The 16,331-nt window shown below is 40.0% G+C and overlaps 1 protein-coding gene across 1 annotated transcript in view; it reads right to left on the bottom strand.

Moving 5' to 3' along the window:
* Nucleotides 1-16,331, bottom strand: part of DOK6 (docking protein 6) — a 160,202-nt gene that overhangs the window by 43,209 nt on the left and 100,662 nt on the right. Inside the window, exon 7 of the mRNA XM_009889077.1 lies at nt 734-851. Coding sequence (XP_009887379.1) covers nt 734-851 — 118 coding nt within the window. The remainder of the gene's footprint in view (nt 1-733; nt 852-16,331) is intronic.

Here is a 16,331-nt window from a genome sequence, read left to right on the forward strand (position 1 = left end):
TGAAACAAAATCCTTAAGCCCTTTCCAAGTAATACAACGCAATATGTTTATGATAGGTTGTTATTTTTTAAAAGTGAAAACAATACTTTTAACAAAGGTCTACATTTTAAATGTAACAATAATTCCAGTTTCCTAAAAGATACAAATCAATTTTGGCTTAAGAGCAGTGAATCATCATCATCATCAAGTTATGTTAATTATAGCCTTTAAAGTCATAAGCAAATAGCTTAGAATCCAAACATATGAAAGAGAACTGGAGACAAAACATAATGATTATATATACAGAAGGCCTGTTAGTCCAATCAACTGCTCATATGTATGATTCGCCAAGCAAATTCACCAAGAATAGCTCTTATTCCTAGACTTATTCTGTTTTAATCTTGCAACTTATACAGCCACTTTATGTAGATTTAACTGGGCACCCTAAGGTTGCCCAAATGCATACACAGTCTTATTGGAGGAAAATACTAAACCAACCTCACATTCATTAGCTACTGAGAAGCTACATTGAGCCAAATTGTCTATCCAGCTCTATGTGGTGATTTTGGGAATAATTTTCACCATTAGTTTACAAAATGACTAAAAGAAACCTGTTTTATGTCGATTTAGGAATCCTGCTGACAATTGTTAAAATGAAATGGAGAGAAAACAACTAGTGCAAATAAAAAGCAATTTGCATGAATTCTGGTCTAATGGAAAGAAGCTAATGGTCATTTACTTATAAGGAACTTGCCTTGTAAACTGTAGATTTCTCCAACGCTGTTCTGCCGGGTGATGTGATGCCAATATGCACTACGAGGAAGTGAGATCGACTTGGATAATGTCATTGGTTCAGACAGGCTGGTCTGGAGCTAAAAACCAAAACAAACATAAATAGAAGATCACACATAATCATACTTGATAGATAATCTCAAAACTGTAAATTGCACCAATGTTGTTATGACGATAGTATTTTCTGAATTATGGCAGGTTTTATACTATCACTGAAACTGTGTTATAAGGATCAGTACTGTGAATGCTCAGGAAAAATCTGCAAAAGTATATTTGAGTTCAAAGGTTCATTAGCGCAGGTTAATATTAGGCCATAGGAATATATCCCAATTTATCTACAGCTATTTTTGTTGCTGCCAGGCTTTTGTTATTTTCTCCTTTAACTTTAAGATAATGAAGAATTAAAATATGCCTGAAATCTTAAGCGCCTCTACAATCACATTTCTTTTTGGTCATTTAACCTGCATATTGGATTGCATACCCAGAAAGATGCTAAGAGAGAATCTGAGGCAACCAGTAGAGAATTAGCAATGAAGAGTCATTAATCCCCTAATCCTCCATTCAAGTGGAGGCATCTCATCACCAGTAGCAGGTTTCAGCCTCAAGAGCATATTTTCCCAGTCTGGAGGACTTCACGTAACCGAAACTGTCTATTATATGATAAGTGTCCATGTGTACAAAGACTACAGCACAGAAACCTGACAGGAGGAATGTAAACTTCATTAAAGAGAGCTCTTTCTCCAATGCACTATAGATGTGAATGAAAGATAAGACTAGGCTACAGAAAAAAAAAAAAGAATGATGGAGGACTGTGCGTCCTGACAATCTCTTTGGATATACCTGTACAACTTATGCATTGTCTGTCTAGAAGAAAAGAGAATGTATCTGCAATTTTTTTGTATCTCTGGCTTTACAGAATATAAAATCTGATCAATAATTTGCGGGATTTAACAAATCTCAGTGATACTGTGGAGCATGTAATTTCTTCAGGCCGTGTCTGGAAGGATTAACCCTGAAGGATCAGCTATGTCTGCAGATTTAGAGTGGAAAACCCCTTAATTTCAGGAATGGCACCAGGATGGAGAGGGTGGTACTCTGAAATGGTGTGCTTAGAAACCCACGTTTTCAGACAGTCCAGCTACAGAGCAGAAGGTATTTGAAGTCTGGATAGTTTACTGCAGACTAATGATTAACTCCAAGGGATTCTGCATTCAGAATGATAATGCCAAATAAAAAAAAAAAAAAATTTGTACAAACTCCATGGTATTCTGTAATAACCCCCCCCTCTTTTAGAGACAGTATCCACCCAGAGATCCATAATTATTTCATTTTTGAGTATTAAAACACACTGCTGTGTGGCAGATATTTTGCTTCAGATCAATCTGTTGTAATTACTTCTGTTGTTGTTTTCTTCAAAATTGTCATCAAAATTGCTCCCTGTCTACAGCTAATGTCTTTTCTGCTCATTTATAGCCAAATATTAAATTTCATTTGTCAGTGGTGCAGATCATCAGTCGAAGCTATTTGATTCAAAGTAAAGAGCTTTTCCTTTACTTTCCTCCATTAAAACATTTCCTCCATTAAAAAAAGTTCAAAAGCCTTATCACATGAGTTTTATTTTTAGGAAGACTTGAGAATTTAAAGTTTACTAATACAGAGCATTTCCTTTATTGCGGAGATGAAGGCAATAACAAACCTTCTAAGCTATTTTACCATTGTAGTATAGCAAGAGTAACAAGGGTAACTTTCTCAAGTAAGAAAAATAAAGAAAATTATGTAACTTCAATACACAGATGATTTCTTCATAATTTAATCACCCTAAAGGTAAATTCTAGTCTTGAGGCAATAGGCAAACCTTTTTATTAGTATGAATTCTGAAAAACATAATTCCAACAAAGAGAACAACTTTGACTATGGTTCATCATCTCAAAGCTAAATCAATGGACTGAATTGAAGTGGTTAAAGTTATATCATTATTCTTCATCAGAGGTGATTATTTCTTGCGTGATCTGACCAACACTGATGCAGAACAACTTTATATGCACACATTAAAGCTTTGAAAGAATCAAAAAGTCTATTCTCATTATAAATTAAGGTAAGAACTGCTCTAGTGCAGAAGATCACATTGTGAGCAGTCACAGTACTTTGTTTCCTCACACGCGCTAATTAAAGCACAACTTCTGATACCACCTTTTGGGCAAGAAGCATCACCATATGCTAACTACAATAGGACCAGAAAAACTGCGTTTGTTTGGGGACTTCATAGAAAGAAAATGCAATTTCTATTTCACTAAAATATCATCCCTGGAAAAACATACTTAAGAATACATTGTCAATTTTGTTTTTAACTTGAGACTTTAAAATACAAACATAAACATACGTATTTGAAGACCTTATCACTTTGTGTATCAAATAATTTAATAGCACATTAATTTGTCCATGAAGTTATTATTACCAATTGTTAAATCACTATCAGCTACACTTCTATTTTTCATCTTTTTTATCAATATAAAAAACACATTATTGGTGAAATGTAATTGAGAATGATAGAATGCCTACTCCTACAAACTGCTATCTGTAAAAATATTTCCATGTTCAAAGAAAATTGGGTAATCTACTGACAGAAACCTATTTTCTCTAGAGACCACCTTACGTGCTAGACTGTGGGTGTTTCAGATAAAATACTTGAAAACAAGGTGAAGAAAACAGGCTATAAACAACCACATAATCAATTATTCATATACTATTAAACAGCTTTTTGCTATATAAATTATTACGGCTTAAATGAGAATTTAATGTACAGAGATCTACAGTTTCATAATCCCTTTCCCCCAACTGTAAATGAACTTCTGGTAGTCAATGATGTTAAAAAAGAAAAACAAAACAAACAAAGAATATGTAAATCTGGGAAGATGAATCAGAACTGTTTACTTGTTAAATAATTAGTCACACAGGTTTGAGACTTCTGGTGTTGCAGGCCAGTGGAAGCTGTCACTCCAGGTAAGTTCAAAGAATTTATCCTAGATGTTCTTCCCTTTTGCCTTCTTACTAATCCTCAGAAAAAAAATGTGACTTGTTCTCTACCCTTTTCTGAATCAGCTAACTCAAACAGAAGATGTTTTGCTGTGGAAAATCAGGTAAATAACCTTTTAATTTTCTTCTTTTCTTGAAACACGTAGACCAGCAATTTCCTGCACAGGTTTATTTCTGCCAGTTTAACATAAATATAACAATTCAAGAAATATCTTTAAAAATTATTTCACCTAGCAGCTTAAGTTTATTTACCACTTACAAAATTAAATCTTATGTAAGAGGCAAATGTTCAGCTGTTGGTTCCAACACTGGCACTTTTTCCTCAGGAGCTGGAAAAAACAGGCTCAGACGCATTAGCAGCAACCATACAGAAAGGGCCCATAATGACAGAGGTAGCACAGGCACATACAAGAAATAAACACTTTGATCTAGGAGTGAATTTGAGGCAATTCTGCTACTCTGCTCTGGTGAGATCCCACCTGGAGTACTGCATCCAGCTCTGGAGCCCACAGCACAGGAAAGACATGGACCTGTTGGAGCGGGTCCAGAGGAGGGCCACAAAAATGAGCAGAGGGCTCCTGTGAAGACAGGCTGAGAGAGCTGGGGTTGTTCAGCCTGAAGAAGAGAAGGCTCTGTGAAGATCTTACTGCAGCTTTTCAAAACTTACAGGGGGCTTATAAAAAGGTGGGGACAGACTTTTTAGTAGGTCCTATTGTGATAGGACAAGGGGTAATGGTTTTAAACTAAAAGATAGATTTAGATTAGATATAACGAAGAAATCTTTTTACAAAGAGGGTGGTGAAATGCTGCAACAGGTTTCCCAGAGAGGTTGTAGATGCCCCATCCCTAGAAACGTTCAGGGTTGTGTTGGATGGGGCTCTGGGCAACTTGATCTAGTTGATGTCCCTGCCCATGGCGGGGGGGTAGACTAGATGACCTTTAAAAGTCCCTTCCAACTCAAATCATTCTATGACTTCACTGAGTGTTTTCTGCAATCGTGCATCTATGAAGTGACCTTGATCTTTGGTATCTAGGTGTAAAAATATAGAGGAAACTAAAAGCAATATACCAAATTAAACATATATAATATATTAATGTAGCATGAAATAAAAGATCCATTTAGAATGATTTTGCTACAAATATTTCTCAAATCTGATGAGACTTCAGGAAATGAAAAACATAATCCAGACTTTTTGCCCAGTTTTAGAGGTAGAAAATGATGCAATTAGAACTTGGGTGAAAAAAAAAAAAAGTAGAAATACATGAATGAAAACATCAACTCAGGGTTTTTTTTTTTTTTGGTGGGAATATAAAAAAATCCATCACTGACGTGTTTTGGTTATCTGACATGAAATACCCAGTATTTAGGTTTCCCCAAGTTTCCTCCAGAATCTTTCTTTAATAAGATACCTTTCACACAGTGAACTTTACATTTCTTTCCTGTATCCAAATCTAATGCCCAAATCCAAAATATCCAAAATATTAAGTCATATGAAGCCTTTGCATTGCCAGCAACGACTTTATAATTCTTAAAGGACTATTTGATTAAAATAGAAATAAAAAAAGTCTATTAATGTGTCACTGTAAGAAGTTCCCCACATTTTTAGTTATTGTTCTTTCATGAGAGAATGCTTAAGGGCTAAATTTTCTTTTCATTCCCATAGACTGTCTCCATTGACTTAAATAGATTTGTTACTCTGATATCAATAATGAATACAGTTCCAAGAATGGAGCCTGTTAAATGTATTAGGGTTCTGAGCTTTGATCTGTTTAGCATATTATTCTCTCATTTTCTTTTTGCATTAAAAAAGTCAAAACACTGAAGGTGACAGAAAATACATCTGGCTTGGGGAGAAAAAATGAACAATGTACAGTTCATTCCATTTTTAGTCTGCAATAAAGACAGTTTGTTTTTTACAGATATGCTCTGGAAATAGGTTAGTTTATTATGGATAAAAAACCCCGGCTCATTTCACATTCTTATTAGAGTCTTTAAACAAACAGCAAGAGAACTAGGTCACAGAAGACTAATGAGAATCGTAGTCTGGAAATATGAATTAAATATCACTATTTAGTTTTTTTTTTTCTTTATAACTCTAAAGAAGGTTGCTTTGTGTGTTATGCCTTGAACAGGAAGAGGGGTCAAAAAATACATTTCACTTCTCAAGTGTCCGTTAGCTGACAGTGGAATAGCACAGCCTCATTTCACTGGTATCCACAGTGAACTAGTTTAAGAATCCCACAATCTGGAAGGTAGCATCAGCTGAGGTACCAGCTCAGTTATCAGCTGAGTTAGAGAACAAGCAGGAGGGAAATGTTAGGTTTTTTTTTTTTTTTTAATGAGTTTTTAGTAATGACCAAGAGAAAGGTGTCATGTTTGCCTTTCTTGCAAAAGCGGATACTGTTTTTACATGTTCAACCTGTGTACTTCGACACAGAGACCCGTTCTAAAAAAACAGTTCCCATCCAGTACTGGGAAGCACATTACTCCTTCTTAAGCACCGTATTTTGCCCATGTTTCTGTTGAATTTTATACTGCTGTTCCAAACAATTTTTCTAACTTGTCATTTTAAATTCTCTCTCTTCATTGACCCCCTTCCATATTGTTTTATAACTGTAAGACCTGGACGTCTAGTAATTAGATTGTGTCTTGACCCAGAACTTCTATGAAAGTAATAAAACGGGTTGCAGGATATATTCCTACGAAAGTCCGATAAAAATAATCTTCCCTTTGGTGATGTGTTATTAATATTACTCTCTGGTTATAATTTCCCATAACACTTTTTTTGCGATCACTTAGCTTGCTCAGAAAATGGTGATGCATTATTTGGACTGTATTCATTACTTTAAGGTGCCTACTATTAATATAAACACTTATAAGTACCAGCATACTATTTATTTGCTATGCACTGATTTATGTTTATTTTTATATTTTTATTCAGCTTGCTGTTCCTGACAGAATACACAATACTGGCAAAACCCCCACCATTATATGACCTCCTAAGTCTTCTGAAAAGACTTATAGAAAAGCTAGCTGTGAAAGTCATTTGAAACTTTATAATATATTTCTAGCATTTAGGTTTTTAGTAGCTATTCTAACCTTGTTATGACCTCTTAGAGAGTTTCTTAATCAATTATGGAGGAAAAAATCTCAAAATAATAACACCGCTTTACAGTGCCAAGGTGGATGATGATTTGTCTTTGGCGGTGGAATAACATTATGTATGAATAATAAATCAATGGTGAAAGAAAAACATTCTGAAGGGAGATTCAATGGGACTGATATTTTTTTTCCTAATCTTCTTGGCCACACTATAAAGAGAGAATTGGGACATTTTGCTACTTTTCTGGCAGAAGTGTGGGTTTTTTTCCCCCCATTCTTTCTTTTCCTCTAAAAGAAGCTCATAATAGATCACTTTGTTGTCTGACAGAATAGATTAATGTTGGAGAAAAGTAGCTGGATTTTACAGCGCATTGGGATTATATTTGTTGGATGTCAATAAGGTGTGCATCTTCACCCATATTCTGTCAAAAAATTGTGGTTTTGTTTCTTTCATGAAAGAAGTTTCCTGTCTATGGAAACTCTACTAATTACTGTGAGGGCAGACGGTTAGGTTCTTACATTTTTAGAAGGTTTGAGCCGTTGTATTATACATAGGCAATATACGAAATACTTTATCAATTTTTCATTGCATAAAACCATTTGCTGATAACATGGGAGATGATGCTGACATGAACTGAGTTGAGACTATTTCAAGCCTTACTATACAGTAGGTCTTAGTGGAAACAAACACAACTAAAATGGTAGGATTCTCTAACACATAGGAGAGATTGCTAGCAGGGTGAGCTAATTTTTTTCAATAAATACATATATATATGATAGAGAATCCAGTTTTGCACAGACATTATTTGCAGATATTGATTGTCCTTTCTGTTACCATAAAATTGGAGTTTTAATTAAACAGAGGTGCTGGACGACACGAAGGAAAACATTTTGCAGGTAGACATTTGCTGGCCTGAAAATACACAGCATTTGGGGATAAGACTGTGGGGACCTACACAATAATTTCTCTAAACAGCATTACCCAGAGCAAAGTCTTCAGGTTTTAAAAGTAAAAATCCAGGATTTTTGAAGGTGCTCAGTACTAATACACTTGTTTAAAGGTATAGCTATTTGCAGATGGGAAATGGGGAGGATCAGAGAAGAAAAACCACCTAAAACCAAAAAGCAAAATCCAAAATAACACGAAATCTCTACAAATTTTATTGAAGTAAAAAATGGAAATGAATCAGAGTCGTAGAACAGTTCATCATGTTGACTCATGAATGCTTAAAGTGAAAGCGGGTGGCATAGAACGCACTGATGGAGATCATCTTAAACTCTAGGGTATTAGGTTAACCTTCAGAGATATGTTCTAGAGGTCATTCATCTCAAGCAGCTCATCACTGAAATGCTCATTTACAGCTTTGTCTCATTTAAAAAACAAGCAGTGAATTATACGCATCATTATGAGCGTTTGTTAGGAGGTGATATGAAATACAAGTCAATGATGGGAGGACTAGGAGGAGTTTTGGTCTTCACTGAATTAAGCAGTTAACAGTAGCCAGTAGAGTGCAGGAGCTGTTATTTAGTTTGGTAAAACAACATTGTGACTGGGAGAGGTACCTGAGGACAGGAGGAAAGCCATTGACACTGCTATCTTCAAGAAGGGCAAAAAGGAGGACACAAGGAACTACAAGCTGGTCAGTCTCACCTTGGTCCCTGGGAAGGAGACGGAGCGGCTAATCCTCAAAATCCTTTCCAGGCACATGGATGATAAGGTCATCAGGATTAGTCAGCATGGATTCATGAAAAGGAAGACATGCTTGATCAATCTGATATTCTTCTATGATGAAATTACTGGCTTGGTAGATGAGGGGAAAATTATCTCGTTCGACTTCAGGAAGGCTTTCAATGCTATTTCCCGTAACATCCTCATGGAGAAGCTAATGAAATATGGGCTGGATGAGCAGCCCATTTCAACGAGGTGGACTGAAAACTGCCTGAATGGATAGGTTGAGGAGGTGGTGATCAGTGGCGTGAAATCTAGTTGGAGGCCAGTAACTAGTAGTGTACCCTAGGGGTTAATACTGGGTCCAGTCCTGTTCAACATCTTCATTAATGCTTAGAATGATGGGCCAGAGTACATCCTCAACAGAAATACTTATGTTACAAAACTGGAAGGAGTGGCTGTTAGGCCAGAGGGTTGTACTGCCATCCAGAGGGACCTCAAAAGGCTGGAGAAATGGGCTGACAAGAACTTCATGCAATTCAACCAGAGGAAGTACACCCAGGCACCAGTACATGCTGGTGGCCACCAAACTGGAAAGCAGCTTATCAGAAAAGAACCTAGGCATCCTAGTGGACACCAAGCTGAACATGAGCCAGCCAGATGCGACTGTGGCAAAGAAGGCCACCAGTGTCCTGGGCTGCATTAGGAGGACTGTTGCCAGCAGGTCAAGAGGGGTGATCCTTCCCCTCTACTCAGCACGGGTGAGGCCACATGTGGAGTGCTGGGTCCAGTTCTGGGCTCCCCAGTGCAAGGGAGACATGGACATGCTAGAAAGAGTCCAGCAAAGCACCACTAAGATGCCAAAGGGACTGGAACATAGTTCCTGTGAGAAAAGTCTGAGAGAGCTGGGACTGTTTAGCCTGGAGAAGAGAAGGCTCCGGGGGGATCTTATCAATGTTTGTAAATACCTGAAGGGAGGATGAAAAGAAGCCTGAGCCAGGCTCTTCCCAGTGGTGCCCAGTGACAGGACCAGAGGCAATGGGCACAAACTGAAACACAGGAGATTCCCTCTGAACATCAGGAAACACTTTCTCACTGTGGGGGTGACTGAGCACTGGCACATAACATGTGCCCAGGGAGGTCGCGGGGTCTCCTGCCTTGGACATATTCAAAAGCCATCTGGACATGGTCATGGGCAACCATCTCTGGATGACCCTGCTTGAGCCAGAGGGGTTGGATAAGATGACTTCGAGAAGTCTCTTCCATCCTCAACCACTTGTGATTCTGTGATTAGCTTCTCCAATATTACAGAGAAGGTTTCAATGAAAAGGGAGAGTGTCAGATCTATCCCCTGAACAATGTAGAGATAAGTAAGTTGATGTGGGAAAGAACACACTGAAATGGATCAGTTGGAGAGGTCAAAGAAAGACACTGTCCACAAAGGCTAGTATGCTTCACCAGGAGTAAGTGTCTTCTGGGGAATGCAATCTGAGATTTACGGTATTCCAGAAGGTTCTCTTTCATGAGGTATGTCAAGCCGAAGTTAAAAATAGTGAGGCTTGCCATCAGTGCTGACTTACAAAGTCTTGTCCTCCTTCCTCTGTCTGCTTTTTACTCTCCTTGCTCTGCTGGGTATCCTTCTCTCTGACAACGCTGCTCGTGGCTGACCTCACCCTGATTATGCTTTGGAGGAGATTTCAAAGTACGTGAGTTTTTTCATGGTATTGCTTGCCAAAAGATATGACATCTTAAAGAGGTATTTGGGACACCTGAAGTCCTCAATATTTTACTTGAGAGTACTGGAAAGACAGTCTTTCTGATCTCACAGAAGTTGCTTTGGCCAGTTTTAGAGCTGCTATGGTGAAAGTCATGCCATGAAAAAATGTCCCTTAGTGGACAAGAGACTTCAAATCTCTCTGTAGCATGTGGCAAGAAATGTGAAATAAGGGTGAACTGAGAATGTTCCTCACTGGGAGAACCGTACCTGAGTAAGTTTGGGGCTGAAAAATTGGAATTCTAAGGCTTACATATGTATTGTGGCAAAAATCTGCTAGAAGCTGTATTAAGATTGTTCATCACTGGACAGTTATTTGAGTTTCATTCTTTCTGATAAAGCAAATGCCTTGGACCTCACAAGCTTTCTCATGAGGTTTTTCTTCTATGATCTAAAACAGATCAGTAGTTTCCAATTACACATATTTGTGAAAATCACATTTCTTTTAGCTGCTTCATTTCAGTATATAGAAATTGCTGGTACCAATGAACTTTAGTAAAATGACAGGGAGACAATTTTCTGGATACTTGCTGAAACAATAATCATCAATAACCTTTCATGAATATTCCTTATTAAGCTTATCAGTGCGTGACTCCAGTATTCATCAACACACATCGTCTTGCTGACCTCTACTTTCTAACATTTTCAGAAGTTAGTTTTGTCATACAAAGACATTTCAATTAAAAAGAAAAAAATAGCAGACCCAGAATACATAAAAATTGCTATCATGTAGTAAAGCCCTCTTAGATGACTCTTCAATACATTCCAAAAGAACACATTTCCTTCCTTTTAACTAGTTACTTTTAAACATTACAGATGCATCTTGAATCATACATATTGGGGCTAGTTATACACATGCAATGCACATGAATGTAAATTATTAAGTTTTAGCTTTGAGATACACTTTATTTTTGTAGGAGGGGCTAAAAATGATGCCTGTGCATACGAACACACAGACAGAGATATTAAATTGAAGTAATTTATTTATATTTCATTCAATATTTACTTTAGTAGCTCCATTGCCTTTAGTGGGCTTTTACAGATTTAAAATCAACTGAGAAGCTGGTATATAAAAATAAGGGCTATTCTTTTCCACTGTGTGTGCCCACACACAGGGGGATCACATCATGATCATGTATACAGACAGATATACAGAGAATTCTTGACATCGCTCAGTTTTAAAATTGCAATAAGCAATCATTCAAAAGCAATGCATGCACTTCTAAATAGATATACATAATGTATCTTTGGAAAATTTTTTTGGGGGGTCCAGAAACAACTTAAAATGAGAGACAAGTCTCTCCAAATCACAGTCCAAATTTCTGCATATAAAATAAGCTAGTGAAATTTTTGGTTCCTTACTGACGCTAGTTTGCTAATGTAGCAAAAATAGCTGCAAATCAGCAACCCAATTTGGAAAGGGGGAAACAGAGAAGTGTTGGCAAGTTACTGTATCTTCCAACATACTTGCAGCTTAATAAATCCTACAGCTGGCAACATTTCTTCATTTAATTTCATTTTCAGACAATAACTCAGGCATTTTTTTTCCCTGGGCAAAAGTTGCTTGGTGTAGTAGAGGTTGTAGTTGCATGACCACATGCCCTCTAATCCTTTTGAAATCCATGGCTGCCACTTAACAGAGCAATCCTTTGCTGTCGTGCTGGTAAGTTTCAGCTTCATGAAACAAAAGAAATAGAATTATACCTGTTGCCATGGAAATCTCATCACTTTTTTTCTTCATGTAATACAAAATGTATGTAAAGGTGATCACTGAACAATATGTGGGAAACATAACAGAAATGCTATTGTTTTACAAATGATTTTACTAAATCTCTCAGCCAGCAGTAATTGCAACTTCTACCACTGTGTCCTACGAGGAAACGATTAAGAATAATGAAGTGACCACAAGTTCTTTTTAATAAACAAGAACCTATGCTACTTTGTCAATGGATGTTGAATCACAGACACTGTAGAGATACGCATTCAACACCCAGCAATATGAATCCATATGAAACTTGGCTGGCAGCTACTTTTATGGAAATTAACTCTGACAGACTGAATATGCGATGAGACTCGCAGCTTTTACCCTGAGACAGTCATAAGAAACAGAGCGATGTATGCTTCTACCATAGCATGGAAAATCTTCATTAAGCCCTTGCTGCTGAATATTGCAGAACTGAAAGATTTTTGAAAAATCTATTCCTGCAGTTCAGATGGGTCAGTGCTCCAATACTTTGTAACATCTTTATCATCAACATGGGCATGGTACAGAATCCACCCTTAGCAAATTCGGAGGTGGCATCAAACTTGGGGTGAGCAGTCAAACACCGAGATGGGAGGGCTTTCATTCAGAGACACCTCAACAAAGGAGAGGAAAGGGCTGACAGGAATCTCATGAAGTTCACCAATGACAGATGTTAATGCTGCAACTATGTCAGGGCAACTCAGTGCACCAGTACAGCCTGCAGACTGACTTGCTAGGTAAAAGCTCTGCCAAAAGGACCTAGTGATCCTGGTGATAACGTGAATGATCAGCGTGCATGTTCAGTGATGGAGGTTAACCACATACTGGACCACACTAGCAAAAGCATGGCCAGCAGGTCGGGGGAAGTCCCATTTTCCCAGTATTCAGCATTTGTGAAACCACATCTAGAAGTTCAGCTGTATTCACAGAGTCTTCAGGTTTGGGTCCCAGCACAAGAGAAATGTCAAAATCGAGAGAGCCTGGCAGAGAACCTCTAAGAAGGATATAGTCAGCGATGCTGGCTTAAGAGTCTAATGTTTATTCAGCATGAGAAGGCGGCGGCTAAGAGAAATCTACCTCCAGATTCTCTCTCTCTTCTTGAAGGTGTGTTGTAGGGAAGACTGTTATCAGAGATGCACAGTGAAAGGACAAGATGCAACAGTCACAGGCTATGGCAAGGAAAATTCAAGACAGACTTAAGGAAAAATTCTTCACAATGAGAGCAGACAAGTGCTGGAATGGGTACCCAATAATCTACATCCTTGGGGGATATTCAAAACTTGACTGGATAAGATCCTGGGTAACTCAATCTAGTTTTGATGTTATCCCTGCTTTGAACAGAAGATAAGGTGAGCTGACCACCAGCAGTCCCCTCCAATGCCAATTTTTCTATCCACTGCTCCTGTTCCATGTGGGGGGCGATGAATGTGCAGATTGGAGCATGAGGATGATTAAAAGAGATATCAGGGCCTTGGGTCAGTCACTACGGGGATCTGGAGCACAGGTTATTTTTTCATCCCTGCTTGCCGTTGTGGGCAATGACATTGAAATGAACAGACGAGCTCAGTCTGTTAATACATGGCTCGGTGGCTGGTGTCACCGCCACAATTTTGGGTTTTTCAAGAATGGAACGGCCTATGCAGCACCAGGCCTGCTGGCAAGAGATGGGGGCTGGCTCACTCAAAGAGGGAGAAGGGTTTTCGCCCAAAAACTAGCAGGGCTTATTAACAGGGCTTTAAACTAGATTTGACCGGGGAAGGGGATATTATCGGGTTTGCCCGTGACCAGCCAAGGGATGTTGTATCATGGAAAGAGGAATGAGGTGCTGGTGAGGGCCTGCAGCCATTAGCTGCAAAATGTGCTGGCTATGCTGCAGCATGCTCAAAGTCTTACATAGATGAGCCAGGAGCTCCTGGACAAACAGGAACCAATGGGGAGGCACTGTTAATACCCAGTAAAGGACTGCCGCCTGGAGAGCAGCACAAAGTAATTACAGCTGCTCCAGCCAAGTCATCCTCAATGAAGGCATGGCTGAAGTGCCTCTATGCAAATGCACGGAGCATGGAGAACAAACAGGAGGAGCTAGAGATGTGCATGTGCCTCCAAGGCTACGATCTCAGTGGTACTGTGGAAACTTGGTGGGATGGCTCCTATGACTGGAGTGTTGCCATGGAAGGCTACAGGCTCCTCAGGAGAGACAGGCAAGGGAAACAAGGAGGTGGTGTTGCCTTATATGTTAACGAGCAGCTGGAATCCATGGGGCTCAGCCTAGGGATAGATAATGATCCAACTGAGAGCCTATGAGTCAGGATTAAAGGGAAATCGGGAGCAGGGGACATTACTGTGGGAGTCTGCTACAGGCCACCCGACCAAGAAGACTGAGTGGAAGAAGCCCTCTATAGACAGATAGGTGCGGCATCACGTTCACAGACCCTGGTCCTCATGGGTGACTTCAACCACCCTGACATCTGTTGGAAGGGTAACACACCCAGGCATAGGCAATCCAGGAAGTTCTTGGATTGCATTGAGGACAACTTCCTTCTCCAAGTGGTTGAGGAACCAATGAGGAAAGGAGCTATGCTGGACCTTGTCCTTACCAACAAGGAGGGACTGATAGACAGTGTCAAAATCAAGGGCAGCCTGGGCTGTAGTGACCATGAAATGGTTGAGTTTGAGATCCTCGAGGCAGCGAGGAAAGTGCACAGCAGGCTGACCACCCTGGACTTTGGGAGAGCTGACTTTGGCCTCTTGAAGAAGCTGCTTGGTATGGTGCCGTGGGATGAAGAGCTGGAGGGAAGAGGGACCCAAGAAAGTTGGTCAGTATTCAAGGACCGCCTCCCCAAGCTCAGGAGCGATGCATCCCTACAGAGAGGAAGGCAGGCAGAAAAGCCAGGACTGCGTGGATGAACAAGGAGCTCCTGGACATGACCAAAAGGAAAAAGGAGGCCTATAGGGAGTGGAAACAGGGGCGGGTAGCGTGGGAGGAATACAGAGGAATCGTTCAACCAGTCAGGGATTGAGTTAGACAAGCTAAAGCCCAGATAGAACTAAATCTGGCCAGGGACATAAAGACAAACAAAAAATCCTTCTTTAAGTATGTCAGCAAGAAAAGAAAGACTAGGAAAAATGTGGGCCCTCTCTGGAAGGAAACGCAAGAACTGGTTACCCGGGACAAAGACAGAGCTGAGGTCCTCAATGACTTTTTTGTCTCAGTCTTCACTGGCAAGGACTGCAGCCACACTGCCCATGACACAGAATGTAAAGGCGAGGATTGGGAAAATGGAGAACCACCCACTGTAGGTGAAGATCAAGTGCGAGACCACCTGATGAACCTGAAGGTGCACAAGTCCATGGGACCTGATGAGATACATCCACGGGTCCTGAGGGAACTGGCAGATGAAGTTGCTAAACCACTAGCCATCATATTTGAGAAGTTGTGGTGGTCTGGCGAGGTTCCTGCCAACTGGAAAAGGGGAAACATAACCATTATTTTCAAAAATGGAAATAAGGAAGACCTGGGAAACTACAGGCCAGTCAGTCTCACTGCTGTGCCTGGCAAGATCATGGAGAAAATCCTCCTGGAAACTCTGCTAAGTCACATAGAAAACAAGGAGGTGATTGGTGACAGCCAGCATGGCTTCACCAAGGGCAAGTCATGCCTGACAAATTCAGTGGCCTTCAACGAAGGGGTTACAGTGGCAGTGGACAAGGGAAGAGCAACCGATGTTATCTACCTGGACTTGTGCAAAGCGTTTGACGCTGTCCCACACAATATCCTGGTCTCTAAATTGGAGACACGTGGATTCGACAAATAGACCACTTGGTGGATAAAGAACTGGCTGGACGGTCACACTCAAAGAGTTGCGGTCAATGGCTCAATGTCCAAGTGGAGACCAGTTATGAGTGGCGTTCTTCAGGGGTCAGTACTGGGACTTGCACTGTTCAACATCTTTGTTGGCGACATGGACAGTGGGGTCGAGTGAACCCTCAGCACGTTCACCTATGATACCAAGCTGCTTGGTGAGGTAGATACGCTGAAGGGGAGGAATACTGTCCAGAGGGACCTGGACAGGCTGGAGAGGTGAGCCCAAGCCAACCTCATGCAGTTCAACAAGGCCAAGTACAAGGTCCTACATCTGGGTCGGGGCAATCCCAAGCACAAACACAGGCTCGGTGGGGAATGGCTGGAGAGCAGCCCTGAGGAGAAGGACCTGGGCATGCTGATTGACCAGAAGCT

Source organism: Charadrius vociferus, unplaced genomic scaffold (genome assembly GCF_000708025.1).
Source record: "Charadrius vociferus isolate BGI_N301 unplaced genomic scaffold, ASM70802v2 scaffold65, whole genome shotgun sequence".
NCBI classification, from domain to species: domain Eukaryota; kingdom Metazoa; phylum Chordata; class Aves; order Charadriiformes; family Charadriidae; genus Charadrius; species Charadrius vociferus.